The 23,790-nt window shown below is 32.8% G+C and overlaps 1 protein-coding gene across 5 annotated transcripts in view; it reads left to right on the top strand.

The window, feature by feature from the left end:
- PHIP (pleckstrin homology domain interacting protein) overlaps positions 1–23,491 on the top strand; it is a 130,915-nt gene extending 107,424 nt beyond the window's left edge. For 3 of the 5 annotated variants that reach the window (XM_032873201.1, XM_032873199.1, XM_032873202.1), the window contains 9 exons: positions 2,248–2,373; positions 4,993–5,062; positions 5,408–5,458; positions 5,725–5,874; positions 10,945–11,097; positions 11,997–12,160; positions 12,613–12,872; positions 13,416–13,613; positions 17,977–23,491. In XM_032873201.1, the coding sequence (XP_032729092.1) occupies positions 2,248–2,373; positions 4,993–5,062; positions 5,408–5,458; positions 5,725–5,874; positions 10,945–11,097; positions 11,997–12,160; positions 12,613–12,872; positions 13,416–13,613; positions 17,977–18,614 (1,810 nt within the window). In that variant the 3' untranslated portion in view covers positions 18,615–23,491. Of the gene's footprint in view, positions 1–2,247; positions 2,374–4,992; positions 5,063–5,407; positions 5,459–5,724; positions 5,875–10,944; positions 11,098–11,996; positions 12,161–12,266; positions 12,338–12,612; positions 12,873–13,415; positions 13,614–17,976 lie in introns of those variants that run through there. The other 2 variants (XM_032873200.1, XM_032873203.1) reach the window with 2 other exon arrangements.
- Positions 23,492–23,790: the final 299 nt, after the last annotated feature.

Here is a 23,790-nt window from a genome sequence, read left to right as displayed (position 1 = left end):
GAGTTAACAAAGACCTAATTTCAGTTAATTTGCATTGTCTAGTTAACAATTTCAGTAAACATTGAGTTCTAATCTTGGAAAGGCATTGTAGTTTTATTGGCTGGAATGTCTTTACAGAAAAGTGAATTTAAGCCTATAGCTTTCACATAAAAAAGTCACACTTCTAGTTTTCATAACTTTTGCTTAGAAGACTAACAACATTTTGTTGGTTTGTTAGTTGGTTGGTTTATTTATTTGAGAGCAGGAATGGTGGGGGTAGGGGAGGGGAAAGAATCTTGGGGCTCTGTCTTAACAACCCTGAGATCATGACCTAAGCTGAAATCTAGAGTCAGATGCTTAACCATCTGAGCCACCCGGGCACCCCACAACATTTTAATTTAAATAATTGCATTTTAAAAAGTTATTTTTGTGGCCAGTTTTGTATTACTGCAGTTCTTTACATTATATTATTCATTTTAACTTAGGGAAACTTTTATTTATATTTTGTATTTTTCTTTTTCTTTTTTTTTTTTTTTAATATTTTTATTTATTTGACAGAGAGAGAGAGAAAAAACACAAGCGGGGGAGAGGGAGAAGCAGACTCTCCACTTGTCAGGGAGCCTGACGTGGGGCTCGATCCCAGGACTCTGGGATTAGGACCTGAGCTGATAGCAGACATTTAACCAGCTGAGCCACCCAGGCGCCCCAGTATTCTGTATTTATATTTTTAATATAAAAGGTGCCTTTGGTGTTTTTTTTTTACTTAAATTATGATTCTAATTTGGTACTTTGTGTTCCTGCACTGAAAACACTGTTTATTATTTCTTAACTTACTAAAGCAGGGTTTCTCAACAAAAGCATTCCTGATAATTAGGGATAGAAAATTCTTCATTGTGAGGGGCTATCCTTGCCTCTACTACTGAGGTGCCAATAGCAGCCCTTAGTTGTAAAAAGGAAAAATGTCTTTTAACATTGCCAAATATGATGTAGAATCACTTACCCAGAATCATTGAGAATCACTGGGTAAAGAAAACTAAGATGTTGAATTTGAGTTTCTAAAGATTGTTCTGATCTTGGTTAGGTTTGCAAATTAATATTTGTCAAAAGCATAGAGATGAGCAGGAAATTACTGCATGTGCCTCCCAGCCATCTTACCTTCATAGTACACTTCTTTAAATCCTTTTCAATACCACATATTAGAAGTTTAAGTTAAAATGGAGAAGAAATTTTTAGCGACATCCTTTTCCCTAGACCCTTAAGTTGCGCTAAGCCTTAGTAATAGGACTTAGTGCTTGAGAGATGGAACAAGATAGGGGAGAATACATTTCTTTACATTCAAGGGAGATAGAGTTGTTACTATACAGTAATTGTACTACAGCTACAAAGATAAGCTTCTGACATCTCCCACTATTGTTGTAAATATACTCCTAGAAATACTGCTCAACATGGTAACCGATAAGGTGTATTATATTTCAGGGTACATTACAGCTTAAACAGGCTTTTTGGGCATTAGCTTAGCTTAGTAGCCAATATAAGAAAAATCTAAGAACACAAACCTTCCACAAATTAGAAACTGCCTATTTTTGAACCTAATTAATAGACCGAAATTATGTTCTTATTTAATAAAATTATGCCTTCATGTGCTTTTTCACTGTTCAGCTTTTTTTTTTGTTTCTCCCTTACTCATTGGCTTCAGATTTCTTGCAGTTTATGGTTTCCTCTCTGATACTTCTGGATCTGTCTCTTGTTAAACCACTACTAATCAGTTTGCCCTGCTGGGCATTGATCTAAAACCTTATTTTACAGTTCTGTAAAGTACCCTGAAGATGCCTGTGGTTCTGTTTTAGAATACGTAAACCTTGTGTGTATGCTTCTATCCGTAATTGTATATATTTTTTAAGTTATATATAATTGTATTTCTGTTCACACATCAGTATCAATAATATTTTCTGAGTATTTTCTTCCTTGTTAAGTAGAACTGGACTGCATCCAGAAGTTATCTTTGGATTTTTCTTTACATTCAGAAAGAAAAGAAGACACTCAATAATCTAATGTGTCTAAACTGGTGCGACATTGTCTATGCAAATACACAATGTTGCTTCTCTTTAATTTCCCCTAACACAGTTGAGGTTATATATTTTCTTAAATTTTAAACTTTTGAGTCCTTGTAATTGGAAAGATTGTAATTGAAAAGTTGCCTTGGTTTTAAATTATGTACAAATATTTTTTAATATAATGATGTTAAGACTTATGTTTTGTTTGTTTAAGGCGAGTTTCTTCCCTAATGTGGGAAGTTCGATACATAGAGCATAATACACGGACATTTAATGAGCCTGGAAGCCCTATTGTGAAATCTGCTAAGTTTGTGACTGATCTTCTTCTACATTTCATAAAGTGAGTTGTTTTTTCATACTTAATTGTCATTATTTGAAGATGTAAAATATAAAAATGTAAAATCAATTATATATATGTCACATGCTGTGCTGTAAACTAGTTCCATTCAAAATAGAAAGCATATAACGTCTGTCTAAACATCATGAAAGTTGTGTTACAGTTGTGTTCTACCGTTAACATTTAAAAAATGGATCCTTCTCTAAATCGAACCGTTGGACAATAATAACGAGGGTAAGCATGTATAGAACATACAATGTTTTACCTAAAATAGTTCTTCTAAGCCAAATAATAATTACAGGTAGGAGATACTTCTATCTGTAATTAACAGTTAAGGAAACCATTTTAGAGGTGTACATGTTTAATTTTCACAGTAAATGAGTGTCTTCCGTCTAAGAATTTCTCATCTTAACATTATATTGCCCCTGACAAGTTTGTAAAAAAGTATTTAAGTAGTACAACTAGAAACTAAATTTAACTTTCAAGATTCTTCTTAAAATTCAGGTTTACTTCCTCATTCATTGATCTTAAACCAAGAATAATAACTATAGCTATTTAAGGGAGCAACACTTTTATATTTTACCTTAGGAATTTTATATAGCCGAAGAATGAATTGAGCCTTCTAAACTGAAACCAGAGGAATGGCTCCTGTTCAGTATAAAGTACTACTCTTGAGTTCATATTAAGGTTATTTTTATTGGATAATTTTTTCCAGTAAAGAGAGAATATATTTTATAATTTAAGTAGTCACCTGCTGTTAACTGTCATTTTCACATGCAGGGATTATTGAGGTGCTTTAAAAAACATCTGTAGTTTCATTCTCATTACTCAGAATAATCATAGGGTGCCATTTTGTGGTGTTCGGGGTTTGTTTTTGATAAGGAATATAGGTAATTTCAATGTAAGAAAACACCAAAGGAAATTAGTACAATAAATGTTATATCCTACGCTCTACCTTAATTCTCTAAAGAAACCTGTTGCCTTCCAAATGGTTTGGAAGCTATTTTTATTATACTTGTGCCCCCACCCTTAAAACTGGTAATTAAGAATTAGTTATCCTTGGAAGATTGTTTATATAACTTAATTATAATGGCTTGTAATATTTTAATTATAAAGAGTATATAATTTTGAATTATGTGTATGTTTCTTTTTCCAGAGACAGGAATTAATAAAATTGCATGATATATAAATTCACACTTTAGTGAAATAATTTAGATGAAATAATTATTTTTATATTTGGAATAGTCTATAAAAATGTATAAACATTCCTTTCAAATGTTATTTTGAAATACCTTATTAGATTAATATTTAAAGCATTTATATTGTATATATCTAAAAATCCCTGGCATTTCTTAGAGGTACATAACAAATGTTTATACACTTTTAGCTGACAGTAATTTTCAAATGTTAGGTATATCTTGCAATTTTGATTATTCTATTTTTTAATTGAGTTATTTTGCCAAATTTCAAGCAGTAGGTTATATAATCAGGTGATATGAGAGATACTTGAGAGAGAAATGTATATTTACCCTCAGTATAATTTCATAGATAAGTTTTTTAAGAAATTTTAAGGAAAAACTAACAAGGAGTCTATGTGAAAGTTAGGATGAGGATCACTTCTAGCTTATGACAGTGCAGTTTTAGGTACAGGGGAGAAGTGTGTTAGGTTGTTATGGACAAGGTAGATATTGAGAGATTTAGGAGAAATTAGATGAAAGCCATTCTAGGGTTAAGGAATGGCATGAGGTAGGAAAGTAAAGGGTTACTAAGGGAATTAAGTAATTTAAATCAGGTGAAGTAGAGAGTACAAGAGCAGCAGTAAATCACGAATTTGAGTCAGATCATGGAGATCCTTGAATACATTTCTAATCTTAACTCATAGAGAAGAGACAAAAAGCATAAATAGCAGATTGGTTGCTACATCTAACTAACTAAGAGATAATGAGGGTATAATTTATGGAAATGAGAAAGAGGCAGAAGCTAAGAGATTTTGAAGGAAGAAACACAGAACTTGGCCAGTGATTGGGTTAATAAGGAGGCTCAAGGGAAAGAATAGTGAAAACCCATGCATTACTCTAAGAATAGTAATGCTGTTGAAAATAGGAGGAGGTGAAGAGTGGCTGGGAAGTGAAAATAAGGTTTAGACATGTGAAATTTTAGATGATGGTAGGAATCTCAGAAGAGTCCGACCAAATTATAGGAATTTAGAATTCATTTACACAGATAAACTACAGATACATAAGATTAAAGGGCAAAAGCTGTAGTGACAAGGGAAGATGACTAAAAAACAAAATTTTAGGGAATGACTAAACATTTAAGAATGAAAAGAAGCAGAAGACAGGACGTGTAATAGCTTTCCCTTGTGTGCTGAGGAATGGGAGGTGTTCGCCCTATAGCAGTGATCTGAATAAAGACTGTAAAGGTGGGAATTGGGTTTCATGTAATGAAATAGACCAGACTGGAAGCTCCACATAGGGTGGAGGGACTGGGGTAGGTGGGTATACAGTTTTGAAGTCAACCAATGAAGAAAGCCTTTAGCTTCAAACTTTATCTTAAAAGAATTAAAGGGAAAAAAAATCTTACAACTCTAATCTTGTATACTAACATTGCCTTGTTGTTTAGGGATCAGACTTGTTACAACTTAATTCCACTGTACAATTCAATGAAGAAGAAAGTTTTGTCTGACTCTGAGGTATTTCGTATTTCATATTTCATCATTCAGACTATCTTGGTCTTTTTTTATATATAAAAAGAAATTTACACCATATTTTTCAGATAAATGCTATTATGAAAATTAGTTTTGGCTAATGCTGTAGTTTCAAAAAAGTGGTCCAGAATTTTCTTGTTATAGTTATTAAAACATTGTGGGGGGGGGGGACTTTCTTATGAATCCATAAAATGTTCCAGCATACATTGTGGGTTTTCCAAAGTGTAAAGGTAATAATTGGCATATAAACAGCTATAATATTCTGTGAACTCTAAAGACTATAATGAAGTCTAGAATGTTTAATGAACATGATACATTCTTATTTCAAAGGAAGAAGAGAAAGATGCTGATGTGCCAGGAACTTCAACCCGCAAAAGAAAGGTAAGATACTTTTCGTTTTAGCAGGAGTGCTTTATATGAATTAAAATGTATTAAAAGTGTTTTTGTTTAACTTACAGTATTTTTAAAGACAGATTGTTACTTCAAATATGTTTCTATCACAAAATACATGGTTTTCAGAACTAGGTGAATGGTATTTTCTATTATTTACATTAACTGTATATTACCTAATTATATGAGACTGCCTTAAAAATGCAAATTTACTGTATAACGTTACTTTATTATTATATTTGAACGTTTTCTTTTAGGACCATCAGCCTAGAAGAAGATTACGTAACAGAGCTCAGTCTTACGATATTCAAGCATGGAAGAAACAATGTCAAGAATTGTTAAATCTCATATTTCAGTGTGAAGATTCTGAGCCTTTCCGCCAGCCAGTAGATCTCCTTGAATATCCAGTAAGTATTTTTGGAAATATTTTCCTTACCTGTTAGTTTGCTATATAGCTCATATATAACAATTAGCCATTTACGTTGTTATTTCTTAATAATTATCATTTATTTCTTCATTATTAAATACATGTTGTCATGTATTTGGTTATATGGAACATCTAAGTCAAGTAGTATGGTATTTAAAACAGAAAGAACCTTAAACTAAGACTCCACAAAGAATTGGTTTAGAGTATTTAAGAGTATTTCTGAAATACTGTATACTTCATCAAATCTAAAATACCAATGACTGACTTTAATGTACCACCAAGAAAGAGGAATGAAATGCTGCCAATTAAATTTGAACTTGTTATTTTGGTTTAAGAGATAAAATGGAGAGATTAGAAGCATAAGACAAAAAAAGACCTTATTTGAGTGGGAAAAGGAGTGAGGCAGGTATTTTTAAAAATTTAAACTAAATGCAATTTCTGAAAATGAAATGTAAAATCATTGAAATCAAGCTTTTGGAAGATTAGGAGAGATATATATGGTAGATAGATGAAAAAATTCAGTGAGAGAGAGAGTAGACAGAATGGGAGAGGGGTAGTATTTGAGTAATTAATGGCTGTATACATTTTCTACTCCTGACCAGGATATATATATGAAAAAATATTTTCCTGGATTAATAGTCAAAAAGCAAAACTCTGAGGACAAAAGAAAAATGTTAAAACAACCGTACAAAAAATATGGGAGGGACCTATTTCCATGACTCTGCATAATTATACTTAGGTGTCTAGAATCTAAACATTAAAGCTTCTATCTGTCTCTTCCTTTCTGGGGAAAATTTCAGAATACAAATATCTACTATATGTGTGTGTGTGTGTGTGTGTGTGTGTACAAGTGTATATATGAGTGGCCTTATATATCCAACTCTGGATACTGGTACAGTATCCATTTTACTAATGTTGAACTGAGGCTCACATTAAGCATCTCTCCAATATATGTAGCTGTTTGTTGGCAAAGTGAGAACAGGAGCCCATATTTTGTATATCTTATGCACCAGAGCTATATGCAGTATTCCCAGAGAGTAACTAATTTATAAGAATGTCGTCTCTCATAAGTATTTAAAATAATGAGAACAGTATTTAGACCTTCTTCCACCAGCCAAAAGTATTAGCAGACAAGTAGAAGAAACAAGAAAAAATTCTAATTTGATCACTTGTTTCTTATAGTACCCTTTGATGGAGGGTTGTGTGAAGACTTAGGACTATTTACTTTTTTTTTTTTTTTTTAAGATTTTATTAATCTATTTGGCAGACAAAGATCACAAGTAGAGAGGCAGGCAGAGAGAGAGGGGGAAGCAGGCTCCCCGCTGAGCAGAGAGCCCAGTGTGGGGCTCAATCCCAGGACCCTGGGATCATGACCTGAGCTGAAGGCAGAGGCTTAACCCACTGAGCCACCCAGGTGCCCCAGGACTATTTACTTTTTTTATTACTGTTATCAAGGAGAAAACTGGTTTTATCACTTTTTATATTTCAGAATTAACTCTTAACTGTCAGCCTAACTCGAGCAGGATACTTAAAGCAGTCATATTCTTCATACTTCAGCTTTTGTTTTGAATTTAATCAAATATTTAAAGCAAGATTTTAAAAATTAAATTTTTATGCAAATTAGCATGCTAAATATTCTATCCCATTCATTTATTCAACAGAGGTGTATTGAGTGGTTACCATATACTATACTGACTAATGGAAATCCATGATAACAAATCAAGAAAAATGAAATGTTTTACATAAATATATTTAACATTTCCCTAAAATCTGTGAAGTTTGTAAAGACAATATGTCATAATATTCAATATCCAAGTAATTATAGTTTGTGTCAAAGTTGTTAGTTACCCTTAAGAGGTTAGAGAGGTTAGACACTGTTCAGATGATGTTACCATTGCATAAAGCAATTTCATAACTTCTTTAACTTACCCCCTCACCCACCACACACAGCTATCTTAAGAGTCAAGGTTTCAGGGACACCTGGGTGGCTCAGTTGGTAAAGCATCTGCCTTTGTCTCAGGTGATGATCCCAGGGTCTTGAGATCAAGTCCCCCATCGGGCTCCTTGCTCATCAGGGAACCCGCTTCTCCCTCTGCCTGCCACTCCTCCTGCTTGTGCACTCTCTCTCTAATTCTCTCTCTCTCTCTGACAAATAAATAAATAAAATCTTTAAAAAAAAAAAAAAAGTCAAGGTTTCAGATACGTACTTTTTTTAAGGCCATTTATATTATTTCATTTCACAGGAAAATCTGAAATCACAATTTACATTTTGGATATGTTCTTTTCTATTTCTATCTTTTAAGTTTTTATTTTCATTCCAGTTAACATACACTGTGGTGTTAGTTTCAGGTGTGCAGTGTAGTGATTCAGCACTTTCATACATCACCCTGTGCTCATGATGACAAGTGCAGTCTTTAGTCCCTTTTAGTAACCATTAGTTCTCTATAATTAAAAGTCCGTTTCTTTCTTAGTCTCTCTCTTTCTCTCATTTTTTCCCCATTGCTTGTTTGTTTTGTTTCTGAAATTCTATGCTTGAGTGAAACCCTGTAGTATTTGTCTTTCTCTGACTGATTGATTTTGCTTAACATTATACTCTCTAGCTCCATTTGTGTCCTTGCAGATGGCAAGATTTCATTCTTTTTTATGGATGAGTAATAGTCCATTTGTGTGTGTGTGTGTGTGTGTGTGTGTGTGTGTGTGTGTATCACATCTTATTTATCCATTCTTCAGTAATGCTGCTATAAACATATAGGTTCATGTATCCTTTTTAATTAGTTTTCTTGTATTCTTTGGTTAAATACTCAGTAATGAGATTGTTAGATCGTAGGGTAGTTCTATTTTTAATTTTTTGAGGAACCTCTATACTGTTTTCTCCTGTGGCTGTACTAGTTTGCATTCCCACCAACAATGTATGAATGTCCCTTTTTCTCCACATCCTTGCCAACACCTGTTGTTTATTGTGTCGTTGCCATTCTGACAAGTGTGAGGTGATATCTCATTACAATAATGTTTTGATTTGCATTTCCCTTATGGTAAGTGATGATGAGCATCTTTTCATGTATCTCTTGGCCATCTATATTTCTTTAGAGAAATGTCTGCTCATGCCTTCTTACCATTTTTAATCAGATTACTTGTTTTGAGGATGTTGAGTTTTATAAGTTCTTCGTATGTTTTGGATATAACCCTTTACGGGATGTTATTTGCAAAGACCTTCTCCCATTCCACAGGTTGCCTTTAGTTTTGTCACTTGTTTACTTCACTGTGTAGAAGCTTTTTATTTTGATGTAGTCCCAATTGTTTATTTTTGCTTTTGTTTCCCTTGCCTCAGAATACATATCTAGAAAAAAGTTGTTATTGCTGATAGCAAAGAGATTACTGCCTCTGTTCTTTTCTAGGATTTTTATGGTTTCAGGTCTCACATTTAGTTCTTTAACCCATTTTGAATTTAATTTTTTGTGTGACACCAGTGTATTTTAATAATTTTGTATATATTGTAAATACCTGAGCAACGACTTAAAAAAATTATAACAGAGTTACAGTAATAAACATAATGCATGAATCAAATGAAATCAGTTCAAGTAACCCACGGGAAGATTGGGGAAAAAAATAAACAGCAAAACAAATAGAAAACAATAAAATGACAAATGTAATTGAAATCATATAGTGTGTTTTCCAGCCACAGTGAAATCAAACCAAAAATAAAAGTAACAGGAAAATCTCTGATCACTTAATTGATAACTAAATAAATATGCCTCCAAATAATCTTTGAGATCAAAGAAGTCTTATGGGAAATAAAACACATTGAACTAATAAATGAAAATACAACATCAAAATTTGTGGGGTGAAGCTAAAACAATGCAGGGAAATTTATATCACTAAATTGTACATCAGAAGAGAAGTCTCAAATCAGTAACCCATGCTCTTTCATCAAGAACCTAGAAAAATAAAAATAAAAATAACCTACAGTGAGCAGAAGATGGGAAATACAAAAAGCATAATTGAATGAAACCGAAAATAGAAAAACAATAGAGAAAATCCATAAAATGGTGTTTTTATCCAGGGATGTAAGATTCATTCAGTATTCAAAAATCAGTCAGTGTAATTCATCATATTAAAAGAAATTACATGATCATATCAATTAATGCATTTGAAAACGCATTTGACAAAATGCGATACCCATTTGTTCTAAGAATGTACATGTTAGATATGGTATTATATGGTACAGTCAACATTGCCACAGGAGGAAATGATTATGGGGCTTAAAAGGAAATTTAATGTGTGTACAAGTCCCAGAGATGTTGCCATTGAATGCCAGTTAGAGCCACAAAAGAAACAGCAGTTTTCAGTCCAGTGGCAGGAAATAGGAGTAAGGGAGATGCTTAAGCCAGAGCCTTTATTGCACTCTATTTCTATGAGAGAGTCAAGACAGAGGGTGAACACTTTAGGACTGGCTAGTTTGAATAATTCCAGTGGGCTTTGGGGCAGAGGGGTGGTCTCTAGTTGTCTGGTAACTGAACCTTAGGACAATTCAAAGCAGAGGAAATACTGGCTTGGTGTGTTGGAATTAGATAAGGAGATGGTTGGTTTACATAAGAAAGATGTGTTCTCAGTGCAGCTTTTTGCTGTCTTTAAGAATTGGTTGGCCCTGGGAAGGACAGTCTCTCCTCAGGTCTGTAAGGAACCCAAAAGATCAGAGCATCAGGAATACAGAAAATAAGAAGATATAATTAATGTAATTAGCCCTAGGATGAATGGATGCCAGATAGATAAATATATAATGTAAGAAAATAGCACCATTAATGATAAGAAAAAAAGGAAAGGGCATGAAAAAATAAAAACTATTAGAAAAAAGAAGCCTTGATGAGGAAAAAAAGGAAGGCATGAAAAAATAAAAACTATTAGAAAAAAGAAGCCTTGATGAGGAAAATAAGGGATTATTAAAAGTTTTAGGACTTGTACTTACCATGGAAATTGTATGTGAATCCCTGTACTGAGTAGTAATATTTTGTGGTAGTAATGTTAATAATAGCACCTATTTTTCTTCTCTTAGGACTACAGAGACATCATTGACACTCCAATGGATTTTGCTACTGTTAGAGAAACTTTAGAGGCTGGGAATTATGAGTCACCAATGGAATTATGTAAAGATGTCAGACTTATTTTCAGCAATTCAAAGGCCTATACACCAAGCAAAAGATCAAGGGTATATAATTAAATTGTTTTTATTTATGTTTACATTAAATGAAATCAGTAAAAAGTAGGCTAAGTAACTAAATGTTGCTTTAATTAAAATTTACAGCAAGATTGACTTTCTATTTTTTTTTTTATTATGTTCTTAATAGTATCCTAGGGGAAAAAGGATTCAGATCTTTCTATTTCTTTTCTTCTATAGAATAAGTGATGTCACTAATGTTTAAGAATGCTTTTCTTAACACATATAACTACATATTGTCCTGGTATATATTAAGGTTATGTGGGCTTAACTTTTCCAGCTGTTTTTTGCATTAATGGAAAGGCATATTTGTGAATGATTTCTAAAAATGAGTTAAGTTTATAAGTATCATTTATCTCTCTTTGGGCTGACAAGACATCACAAAGGGAAGATACAGGGAAATGAAATGAAAAAGAATAGATGCTAATCCTAAGTAACAATGGAAAACAGGTTCAGAACCTCAGGGATAGTTTCAGTGTGATAGAGTTCACAGGAATTTTGTCTACATGAGCCATGTATATTGATACTAGGGCTTTTCTTTAAGAATCTGTAATCTTGAGAGGTGCCTGGCTGTCTCAGTTGGTAGAGCATGCAAGTGTTGGTCTCGGGGTTGTAAATTTGAGCCCTGTGTTGGTTGTTGAGATTACTTAAAAATAAAATCTTTAAAAAAAGAAAAGATCTAAAATCTTGGAATATTTCTAATCTATATATAGAAATAGTAATTGTAAAAATGCTTTAGTTTTGCTCTTCATCCAAAGAGATTGGGAAAAAGTAGTGTTTAAATTGTTAAAACTTTTTGCTAGAAAAATACTCAAGTTATATGTTAATATTTACTGAACAAGCATTTTCCTTTGAGGAATGTTTAAACACGTTTTTTTTTCTTACTACAGATTTACAGCATGAGTTTGCGCCTGTCTGCTTTCTTTGAAGAACACATTAGTTCAGTTTTATCAGATTATAAATCTGCTCTTCGTTTTCACAAAAGAAATACAATAACCAAAAGGAGGAAGAAAAGAAATAGAAGCAGCTCTGTTTCCAGTAGTGCTGCATCAAGGTATTTGATTTATTTTAAAAAGCATCAACTGATCTATAACTTTGTCATCTAAATGATAGAACTCGGTGTTTTTTTAATACTTCCTTTACTATTCCCTATATTGCAGAATGATATATTTGACATGCAAGTTCCTAAGATGTGGAGGATTTTTAATCTTTTAACTAAAGCTATACTAGTGTAAGTGCTTAAATTCAAACTGCTAAATCTGTACAGTAAAACAGCATTTTTAGGATAGTGATGGCATCATGCTTTCTGTCATATAACTGTAGCATTTATGGCAATCCTTCACTAAATATTCACTTTCAAAGGCTCACAATCATATGAAATCCACTACAAATCTCATATTTTAACATATTTCATAATAGCACAAATATTGAATCCAACAGCATAAAACTATTTTATTCATGTACATGAAGCTATAAGAATAACTAATGATATTATTTCATTTACAGCCCTGAAAGGAAAAAAAGGACGTTAAAGCCCCAGCTAAAGTCAGATATCTCTACCTCTCCATTCTCTACACCTACACGAACAATACCACCACGGCATAATGCCACTCAGATAAATGGTAAAACAGAATCCAGTTCTGTAGTTCGAACCAGAAGCAATCGACTGGTTATAGATCCAGTAACCACTGAGCAACCATCTACTTCTTCAGCAGCAAAGACTTTAATTTCAAAAGCTAATACATCTGCAGTGCCAGGGAAAACAAGTAAGAATAAGTTACAGTTTCCAAATTGAGGAATGTGTATTTTTTTAATTTAAGCTTTTATTTTGCCAAATGAGATACACTGGATTTTAGTAAATTCCAACAGACAGTGTTAGTTTTGCTCTCTTGATTGTTTGTTTTTGTTTTTAGTAAGAAAAAATTGATGTTTAGGAGTGTCAGTGTAGAATAATGCTTAAAAATGGCAACTCCGATCCAGACTGCCTGAATTTAAATCCTGGTACCCAGACTTGGTAACAATTTGCCAAGGCTTGCCTTCCTGATCTTGAAGTGACTAGACAGTGTCAAGAAGGTCTGAACTGTTAAGAGTTTATTTATATATTCCTGTATTTATTTATGTATTTATGTATTTTCCTGTTTGAAAGTTAATTTCTTAAGGAAGCATTAAGCAACTCATAGGTTTTATCCTTTTGGCTAATTCAAGCAATTCAGGTTAGAAGAAATCCCAACTTCCTTGCTTGTTTTTAGGTTAAATAACTCCTAGCTTTTAATCTTGTGTGTGTGTGTGTGTGTGTGTGTGTATTTTAGTTCTAGAGAATTCTGTGAAACATTCCAAAACCTTGAATACTCTTTCAAGCCCTGGTCAATCCAGTATCAGTCATGGCACTAGAAATAGTTCTGCGAAAGAAAACATGGAAAAGGAAAAGCCAGTCAAACGTAAAGTGAAATCATCTGTACTCTCTAAAACATCCACTCTTACAAAGTCCTCACCTGTCATTGAGCAAGGTAAGGTGTTATCTTCCAAGATATATAGTAGATACTTCTTAAAAATGATGCTTTTTGTCAGAGGTAGTACTTACATCCACTTATTAAGTTGCCCATTTAAAAGTCACACATTCTGGGGCACCTGGGTGGCTCTGTGGGTTAAAGCCTCTCCCTTCAGTTCAGCTCAGGTCATGATCCCAGAGTCCTTGGATCGAGCCCCGCATCGGACTCTGCTCAGCGGGAAGCCTGCTTCCTCCTCTCTCTGCCTGCCTGTCTGCCTACTTGTGATCTCTGTCTGTCAAATGAATAAATAAAATTTTTAAAAAAAAGTCACACGTTCTCTACTAGTTGATACATTCAGTGAGACATCTCTTGATTTGCAGCTTTGTGCCCAAAGCAAACTGTGTTGCCATTAAACTTTAAATTAAAAGCCATAAAAAACTTGCTATATGGAAATAAAAACAAATTCTAGAATCAAAGGCTTTTAGTGATGTGAATTGAATAGTTTCTGACTTTATTATTACAACATTTTAGACAGTGTATTCAAGGGTACCTGGCTGGCTCAGTCGGTTGAGCATCTGCCTTTGGCTTGAATCATGATGCCAGGGTCCTGGGATTGAGTCTTGCATTGGGCTTTCTGCTCAGTGGGGAGTCTGCTGCTTCCTCTTTCCCTTCCCACTGCTCGTGATCTATCTCTCTCTCTCTCTCTCTCTTTCAAATAAATAAATCTTTTTTTTTAAAGTGTATTCAAGAAGTTTAAATTAAATTGGATTTAATTAACCCAATGTAACAGTCTTTACTTTTCTAGAAAATTTAAATTCTTACATCACAAAATTCAGCACACTGCCCTTCATTAAATAGTAACTCATCAGGGTTGTCTACAGCCAAACCTCTATTATCTCATACAACTTTTAATCCTTTAGAGTTAAGCTTCCAGATTCTGTTATCTGCAGATTTGCATTGTAAAGACATGAGGTCTTCAAACATGAGATTTGAAAAATGGTGAACATAACTAACACATTCTGTGACATGTTAAAACAATGACGGCTAGTTGGGAGGAAGCAGCTCAAGAATAAGCATTTTGTGTTATGACTTCCAGAGTATGCCTAAACAATTTCCCCTTTAATGTTCTTCTCAGAAACCTCTCAACATTTAATTTTTCTACCGAAACGTTCTCTTTTTGATGAATGGTGTTGGGACCTACCCCCTACACAGACTTCAAATCAGGGAGTCATCTGGCCTCTTCCAGACCTACTTCACAGTCATTAGTTCCTGTTTTTTCTGGTTCCTTAAAATCTGTAAGATCCATTTCTCCTCTCACTTCTATGTTCTTAATTCAGACCTACATAATTTCTCACCTGGACTACGTTGTCCTAGTTTCCTAACTGGTCTCACTGTCTTGATTCTCAGCTCTTCCTTAACCAGTCTGTCTTCCATATTGTGTGAAAGTGATCTCTCTGATCATCTATCCCTAGCACATGTTGTGTGTATGCCCATACACATGCACCCACTTGAAATCCTTCCCTGCTTTCAAATCATACATGGAGTTAATGTTTTTACCTATTATTTAAGACTCTTCTTTACTTGGCTGCTGCCTAACATTCCAGCTTTCTTTACTTTCTTTCTCCTTTTTATGTGCCAGCTATCCTATAACTTGGAAGTCCCTGAATTTTCATTGTCCTTTTCTTCCTTATTTGAATGTCTTTTTTTCCTCCCAATTTAATGGTTTACTGTTACCTTTCAAGTCTCACTTTGTAATTGCATCTATTCCAGGAAGCTTCTTCTTAGGTTCTTTAGACCAAATCAAGCATTTCATCTTTTATGTTCCCAGAATACCCTATTCATTGCTTTTTGTGGTAGAATATTCTTTATATATGTCTGTATCCAGTAGAATCTGAACTTCTCTGTTTAATTACTTTTTCTAATCACCTATACTTAGTATAATAATGGACAATAAGTGAATTAAGAAGCAAGTGTGCTCGCTTGGGCAACACATGTACTGATAAAGAAGCAAATGATTTTGTATATATGAGTTTTTTATATTTTTATATTTGCTTCCTTTCTGAACTGAATTAAAAGTTTTGTATAATATATTGGCTTTGATTCTGTCACTTTGTGCCCTACAGAAATCAAATGTGTATAGTGAATTGGTTCTAGCATTATGATAGGTCCAATTTGATTTATAAGGTTTGAGTATCACAAATATACAAGAGTTATCAGTACAGTAATAACTATTGATACCTGAATTACCTATTAGAATCAAGAGGCAGTGCTGTCAAGTAGAAATATAATATAAACCATGACATACACATGGTTCAAGTTTTCTAGTAACTACTACATGCAATAACAGGTGGAAGTTACCAATTTTAATTATTTACTCCATTATATCCAAAATATTATTTCAACATGTGATCAGTATTTCAAAATATACAGTGCTTCAGTATTCACACTTCAGTTTAATTAAAAATTCAGTTTCTCAGTTGCATAGCTGTATTTTGAATGCTCGGTAGCCACATGGTTAGTAACTACCTTCTTGAATGGCACAGATCCACATAAAGAGAGCTGCATTTGTTCTTGACCTTTTTAGTTTATGTATTGCTTTGTAATGTTGATGAAACCTGTAGTTCTTTCCTCCAGAAAATGCAAAATTTTATATTCACACAAAATTTAGACCATTTCAAGAAGTTCATGGAGTCCTTGAAGCCACACTATAGAATTTCTATAGTGGGTACGTGGACTGGATATTTAGATTCCTTGTCAGTAGTCTTAATATAAAACAAGATATATAGAACCCTCAGACAGGTTAAGTGTAATCATGTTAGAAAATGCTTAATTTACTCTCTCTCTCACACACACACACACACACACACACACACACTTCTCCCTGTTCCCCTTTCCTTCATTATGCCAGAAAACGACTAAAAGAAAGTTATTTGTACTCTGGGGGTTAGGAAATGAGGGCTTTGCCTTTTCCCTCTGCTTCTGGCTCTGACCTCTTGTGACTTGATTTTTTTCTTTATATTTATGAAGGATAATTCAAACCTATGACAAAATATAATACCATTATGAAGAAACATGACAAAATATAATACCATTATGAAGAAACATTCTCTTGAGAAGCTGTTTTCATCTTTTTATGAATTTCCTCTAGAATATTGCATTGCAGATCACCCATCACAACTAAACAAAAAAAATCTCAGAACTTTGAAGGAAAAAGTTAGTGGAAATACATGTTTATCACCTTTTTCCTTCAGCTGATGGGGTAATAGCATTTTTTTTTTTTTAACACAGAATGGCTGTTCATGATCTCTAGAATTTTATATTTTTTATAAACCTTAATGACCTTTATCAAGTTTGTTACAATTAAAAAGGTGGCATACATAATAGATTTGATTGATTCATGGAGTTAGTACTCCTTATGATAATAAATCGTTTGCGATTCAGTTACATAAGGATATAGGACCATTTCAAAGAGCCTGTGAAAAAGTGCTGTTTAGTTGTTTATTTCATCCTTTTTAAACAATTTTGAGAGCACAGTTTATGACCAAGAGTAACTTATTTCTACTCTTGTAGTTAGGATAGATGAAGAATATCAAAGGTATTGGTAGTTTTTGGAGAATAACTGATGTAAATTATTCCACTAGATGTACTCTTAAACCTCTTATGTGTTAGGAGAGGAGGTCCTTTTTACTTCTGAGGGACATAAGGAAATAGTTAGACTGTAAACTCTTCTGTGATCCTAGAGAGGGCGTGATGATCACATCCAAAAAGGGAATGAATCATTCCACTCTTGATAGTCCCTTTTTATTCCATCCCTAGTAGGAAAAAGTGATTAGAGCTAAGTAGAAGGGGATGATCTGCTTATGTATTCAGATTACCAAGTTAAAATGTCATAGATTTTATACTAAGATCATTTCCATAATTGAGCTGCTTAAAGGTAGGAATACAAAAAACTTTTTAATGAGGTGAACAATAAGGTTCTTTGTGGTTGCTAAGTTCCGTACAAGTATATAGGGTCATTTTGTGCAATGGAAACAATGCTTTTATATTACAACATGTAGTAAAGGTAATAGTGGAGTAAGAAATCTTGGCTAATCCGAGCTCAGTCATAATTTACAGTATTAACAGGTTATTTATTTGTTCTGAGTTTCATTTCCCTCTTGTGAGGTCATTAATTACTTCATTGAGGATCTTTTCCTCCTCTGAATTTTAAGTAGAAAATATCATTAAACTATTAGCCTTTTGTTGGCTCTTTTTCTCATTTTAGTAAAAACAGAAATCAGAATTATGTTGCTACATAAGTTTAGCAGTGTCCTTAATGACTAGTTTGAGGGTCAAATAAAAAGCAATTCCATATATTAAGTGTGCTGTTGTTCCTTTTTAGCAGATTGTAAGAACAATGCTCTCGTACCAGGAAGCATTCAAGTAAATGGCCATGGAGGGCAGCCATCCAAACTTGTGAAGAGAGGACCTGGAAGGAAACCTAAGGTAGAAGTTAATACCAGCAGTGGTGAAGTTATACACAAGAAAAGGGGTAGAAAACCCAAAAAGCTACCGTATGCAAAGCCAGAAAATTCAGAGCAAAATAGTGTGCATTCAATCAGAGATGAAGTGGTTCCTTCTTCTACGTGCAGTTTTCTTTCTGACGCTAATACTGTAAAGGAGGATTTGTTACAGAAAAAAAGTCGTGGAGGAAGAAAACCGAAAAGGAAGATGAAGACACAAAAACTAGATTCAGATCTCATAGTTCCTACAAGTGTTAAAATGCTAAGGAGAAGTAACAGAAAAAAGACAGATGATCCTATGGATGAGGAAGAAGAGTTTGAGGAACTTAAAGGCTCTGAACCCCACATGAGAACTAGAAATCAAGGTCGAAGGACAGCTTTCTATAATGAGGATGATTCTGAAGAGGAGCAAAGGCAGCTGTTGTTCGAAGACACCTCTTTGACTTTTGGAACTTCTAGTAGAGGACGAGTCCGAAAGTTGACTGAAAAAGCAAAAGCTAATTTAATTGGTTGGTAACTTGTACCAAAATATTTTACTTCAAAATCATAAAGCAGGTACAGTTAAGGAATATGTAGAACTAAGGCTTCTGCTTCCTTGCTGCTATGGTGGATTAGGGAATGTTATGATTTGATTTGCAAAAAAAACAAACAAACTTACAAGACACTTCACTTCTTTAAATGAATATATATATATATATAAATATATACATATATATTTTAAATGTTTGCTATTTATTGCCCTTAGATAGGTTATGCATTTCAACATTCATTTCATTCACTGTTTGAAACAAAAGAAATTGAGGACCTATAATGAATTCCCAGTTTATTTCTGGAAAAGACAGTTCTGCTACACTCTTAAGGAGCATAATATTCCTAGTGATAGAGCATTTCATGTTAAAATGAATTATTTTGACCAAGCCAGGTACATTTCTATTGATGCAGAAGTCGTGCCCCTAGGAAGACAGATGTTACCAGAGTAGCAGTAAATTAAGTGTGTTTCCTCTAAAGATAAGTATAAAATTCCCACCATTTGATGCCCTAAAAAGTTTAATTTTAATTATAGAATGTTCATCTACAAAGAATCTAGACAAGGCTTTTGCTGTATTCCATTTCTGCCAAACGTAAGAGAAAATGTACTGATGAAAAGGAAACATATCCACATTGGAAAACATTTGACTGTCTAATTTTTCAGACCTTGATTCTTATATCAATCACTCAATCTCTGTTTATTGTGCCAAAGACTGAGAATCAGTGCAGTGGAAAGCCTGTTTTTGACTGTCAGAACAGCATACACTTTTCAATATTGGAAAGGCTATATATTATTCTAAAGAGCACGTTATTAAAAAGAGTTATGCTGAGATGTATCTTTTTTTGGTACTTAATAGTAGAAAATAATGCACTGGTGGGTCCTTTGACAGAGATGTTTTAGAGAAGATGTTTAAGTGGTTAAAGGATTCAAGGAAAATACAGGAAAAAGGTATGGGATTTGATGTTTACTTGTTGATCTGGATTAATGTCATTTCTAAACTTTAGACATATCTAATAGGCTAAAATGACTTACAAAGAAATGTGTCTGTGTGTGTATGTGTATATATTGATAAATGGGTATAATTAAATATATATACAAACACATACTTATATACTATTACCCAGGTATAAATTCTTTTTTCAGGATTTTTTAGATAGTGGTAGAATAAAAATAATTTTAAAATGTCATACTTTATAGTTTAATTTTAAGGGGAAGATTGGTTATTTTCAATTATTAAAGGTTAAAATAGGCCAAATCACTTTTTATGCAATCATGTTTTATACAGTGGTCTCATTGCACATTGTGTTTTTTCTGCACTTTTTATGGTATCCTTATCACGCTGGTATGTCAATATACACCCTAAAGAAAAATTCCATTTAATGATTGTGCCTTGTATTCTATTATTTTTTGCATCATTAGTAAAATTAAGTTGTCTATTGTAAATGATAACTATATGACTTAGGAGAATGTATTGCTATATGTACTGCTATGGAAAAGGAAAGCAGTTATTTATTTGTTTATGGTACAGTTAGTTATTTTATACCTTAAAAACCAACATAAATACCATTTCTATTGTTTAAAAATTATTGTCCATTTTTTAAAAAAGTTTAAAGAATGTAGTATTTTCTGAGGACTGGTATGGTACAAAAATGTAACCAAAATTTTCAGATACTACATTTTTAAAAAGTGAGGATGGGAAAATATGTATCAGCATGACCCTTATGTAGAAAAATAAAGTCTTTAATTGAAACTTGGCAAAATACATTACATAATTTTATTTCTTTACTTATTTCTGATAGAGATAAATGTTAGCCGTCATTTAATTGTATTGAAGAACAATGGAAAGTGATGCATTTGGGCTTTTTAGATCATTTGTAACTAAATTTGTACAGAAATCCTCCTGTGAAATTAAGTAAACCATTTTCCAGATCTTAACTGGATTGCTGTGATTTTGCAGTTGAGAAATAATTTCAAATTTTTCAGGTTTTTGTATATTTATTTTTTTCTAACAAATATATTTAACTATATAATTAAAATTCAGTAGTTAAACTCTTCATAATGCAGAAATGGATGGCTTGGTTGTATAGTAAAATGAGTCTTTCAGTTACACCATTATTGAGAATAATGTGTATGTTTGAGATTTAAGTCATTAAAGTAATGTGTTGCTTTTGAAGGCAATCTCTTTGAAACATGTAATTTCCTGATGTTATCTGCATTGTGTTGGAAAAAAATAGACTATAAATCATTTTTGTAAAAATTATGTGTACAGTTTTAAGGTGTGTACAGAAGAAGAGCGTACAGTCTTAGAGTGGAATATACCTCTAGTACGATGTATGGATTAGTTCTAACTCTTGAGCAAAGAAATGAATATTTACCATCTTACCTGCAACAAGTAAATGTACTATTCCTGTTCTAAAGACACTGTATATTTATGACCTTATTTGGACATCATTAGACACTGGTTTCTTAGTAAAGCAAAATGACTTGGATTCAGATTCTTTGTAATTGAAACACTTAAAAAATGTATTAGTAATACCAGATATATTTAGATTTTATATTTTTATAATTTAGCTTCTATTCATTGCAAAAGTTGAATTGAGCAGTTTAAGTCATCATCATATTTTTGTTCTGTTTGACGAAATATCAAAAATATTGGAAAAATACCCTCTTTGAGACAGTGACACCATGTATGTACTCTTGGTAGGCCAAAAGGAAATATTGACAGTTGTCTTAGGTGAGCAATAAAAACCTCAAGTTTATTGAAAGTTTCAGAATACATGGAAAATATATATCAATTTATATATTTTTAAGTACCTAACTCTAATATTCTTTCCCTTCCCCTCCAACAGCCTCCAGTCCTAATCATATCTTAAAAAGTTATAAAATGTTGCAAATAGCAGTTTAAACGTTCAGTTTAATTACAGCCTCAAAACTCTGGGCAATAGATATATACCTTCTTAAAATTTTTCCTTGGCAATCTGCTATTATGTCATTAGACTGTTTTCTGCATAAATTTATGTACTAAAGAATGTTGGTCTTGTTTGCATTGTTTTTATTGGCACAACTTCACAAATTTGAAGACTATTTGTTACAATTATTATGAAAGTATCTTCCCCCTTAAATTTAATTAAAATAACTGTGTAGAATAATTGTGAGCTTGATCATGTCACATCTGAGATATGAGTTTGGCTGAATTTAGTATCACTTGGAAGTGAATTGCGTAAGATAGACTGGTCTGCAAAAAGATCCTCATGCAGCATTATGCTAACATCTATAGTAATGCCCCTTATCTGCAGTGTAGTATATTAATCAGACATTTGAACAAACGTATTCAAATAACATTTTTGCTTATGTGATATTCACATTTACATGTTTTAAAAATCTGACTTATAAATTAGTTCCTCTAGTTAATAGTATTCTAGCATTCCATTTTATCCATGCATACCTATGTATCTCTCACATGTCAACTGGAAGCAATTTTTATTTTGTTTTCTATTTAATGAAAACAAATTGTTATTCTGAATGTTTTTGTTCACCTGAAATTTGTTTTTAAGTAGGTTAAAAGGACCAAGATACTTGAGTGTTTAAAGGGCTATAAGCATTCTCCTTATATGCAGGAAATACATGATTTTAAAAGTCATAAAAGAGGAAGTACTTTTATGTTCTGTGAATTACTCCCCTACTAAGAAAGTATTTAAGAAAGTATTTTTTAAATAACAGGTTATGATATGGTTTAGTTATATTTAGGTGAGAATTTATTTTCCTATTAAAATTTGAAAGAATACACCTTTTCCTTAACTTTCCTTCTTGCACTTACCCTTGGTTCCCCAAATTTCCAAGTGATTTGAACTAAATATTAAATTTACTAAGAAACTACTTATGTTCTTAATTACACTGAGCTAAGCACTACAAATGATGTTTTTGTACAATGTACAGTAACCAAGAAGAGGTCAAATTGAGTCAGAAGACTGTAAGTACTACCACTTTTGACGCTCCAGAGATAAATCTTGTACACACTGCAGTTAAACAATTAGAAAACATTATGAGGTATAAAAATATATGTTATTTTTAGTTTTGATAGCTCTGTGTTGAAATAATTTTTTAATGCAGATAAAATCATCAGGAAATTAACCTTTATATGGCACAAACCAAATACATAATAGTGGGTGGCTATGAGTTTCTACATTTAAGGAGCTAAGAGAATAGGTTTGAGATGATATATAGTACACATGATACGATGCAGAGAGGCACACACATGCTCATTACTTTTAAGATTGTGTGTGTTGATTAATCACAATGGTAAACTATAAATTGAGGCAAAATACAAAGTTACATTTTTGGACCATATTAAAACTGCAAGAAGATGAGGTCTTTATTAAAGATCTTTTAGAAAACTTAAATCCTGTCACACGATATTTAGACGTGTAGAATGTAGCTCAATTTTTTAAAAGTAACTGACCTAGAGGGTTAAAGTTGAAACTGACACATTTTCAAATTAAAATTATACTTATTTTGTACAGGAAACAATGTTAAACGCAAGCAAATCTGTTGTATGTAATAAGTAACACAGAGTTTAAAGACAAATTATTTAGCTTTATTGAGGTTTTTGTTTTTTCCTTCCAGAAACCTGGAGTATCATGTTATAAACGGCAGTCTCACACCAGAATAGCAGTGCCCTTTCTTTTTGTACATATTGATTGGACCTTTCTTTACTGTTATGTGGACACTTTCTATGTTAGTTTTGATGCATAATTCTTTGAATCCTTTTATACAAACTAGAATGTATGTGTAAGAATTCCTGTCCCTGCAATGTAGTAACTACAAACTTATTTTTAAATAAATAGAAAACTTGTTTTTCTAAGCTATTTTGTAGAGCCTCCTGATTTGTTTTGTTTTGTTTTGTTTTGGTAACACATAAGCACTCAGTACCCATTTAAACAGGCACTGTACCAAAGATGCTATTATGTAAATGCTCTATTTAGCCCAATGTTAAAATTACTAGCCAGTTGTGGTTACCCTAATGCCAAAATAACCGAAGGTTGAAAATAAGTCCCTTTGCCTTTTTTTTTTTTTTAAGATTTTACTTGTTTATTTGAGAGCGAGCATATGCATACGTGTGCCTTAGTGAGCAGGAGGAGGAGTAGAGGGAGACATAATTTCAAGG

Source organism: Lontra canadensis, unplaced genomic scaffold (genome assembly GCF_010015895.1).
Source record: "Lontra canadensis isolate GAN:19392208 unplaced genomic scaffold, GSC_riverotter_1.0 scaffold47, whole genome shotgun sequence".
Lineage (NCBI taxonomy): Eukaryota > Metazoa > Chordata > Mammalia > Carnivora > Mustelidae > Lontra > Lontra canadensis.
Note: the sequence above shows the minus strand (reverse complement) of the source record. Positions and strands in the feature narration are given on the sequence as shown.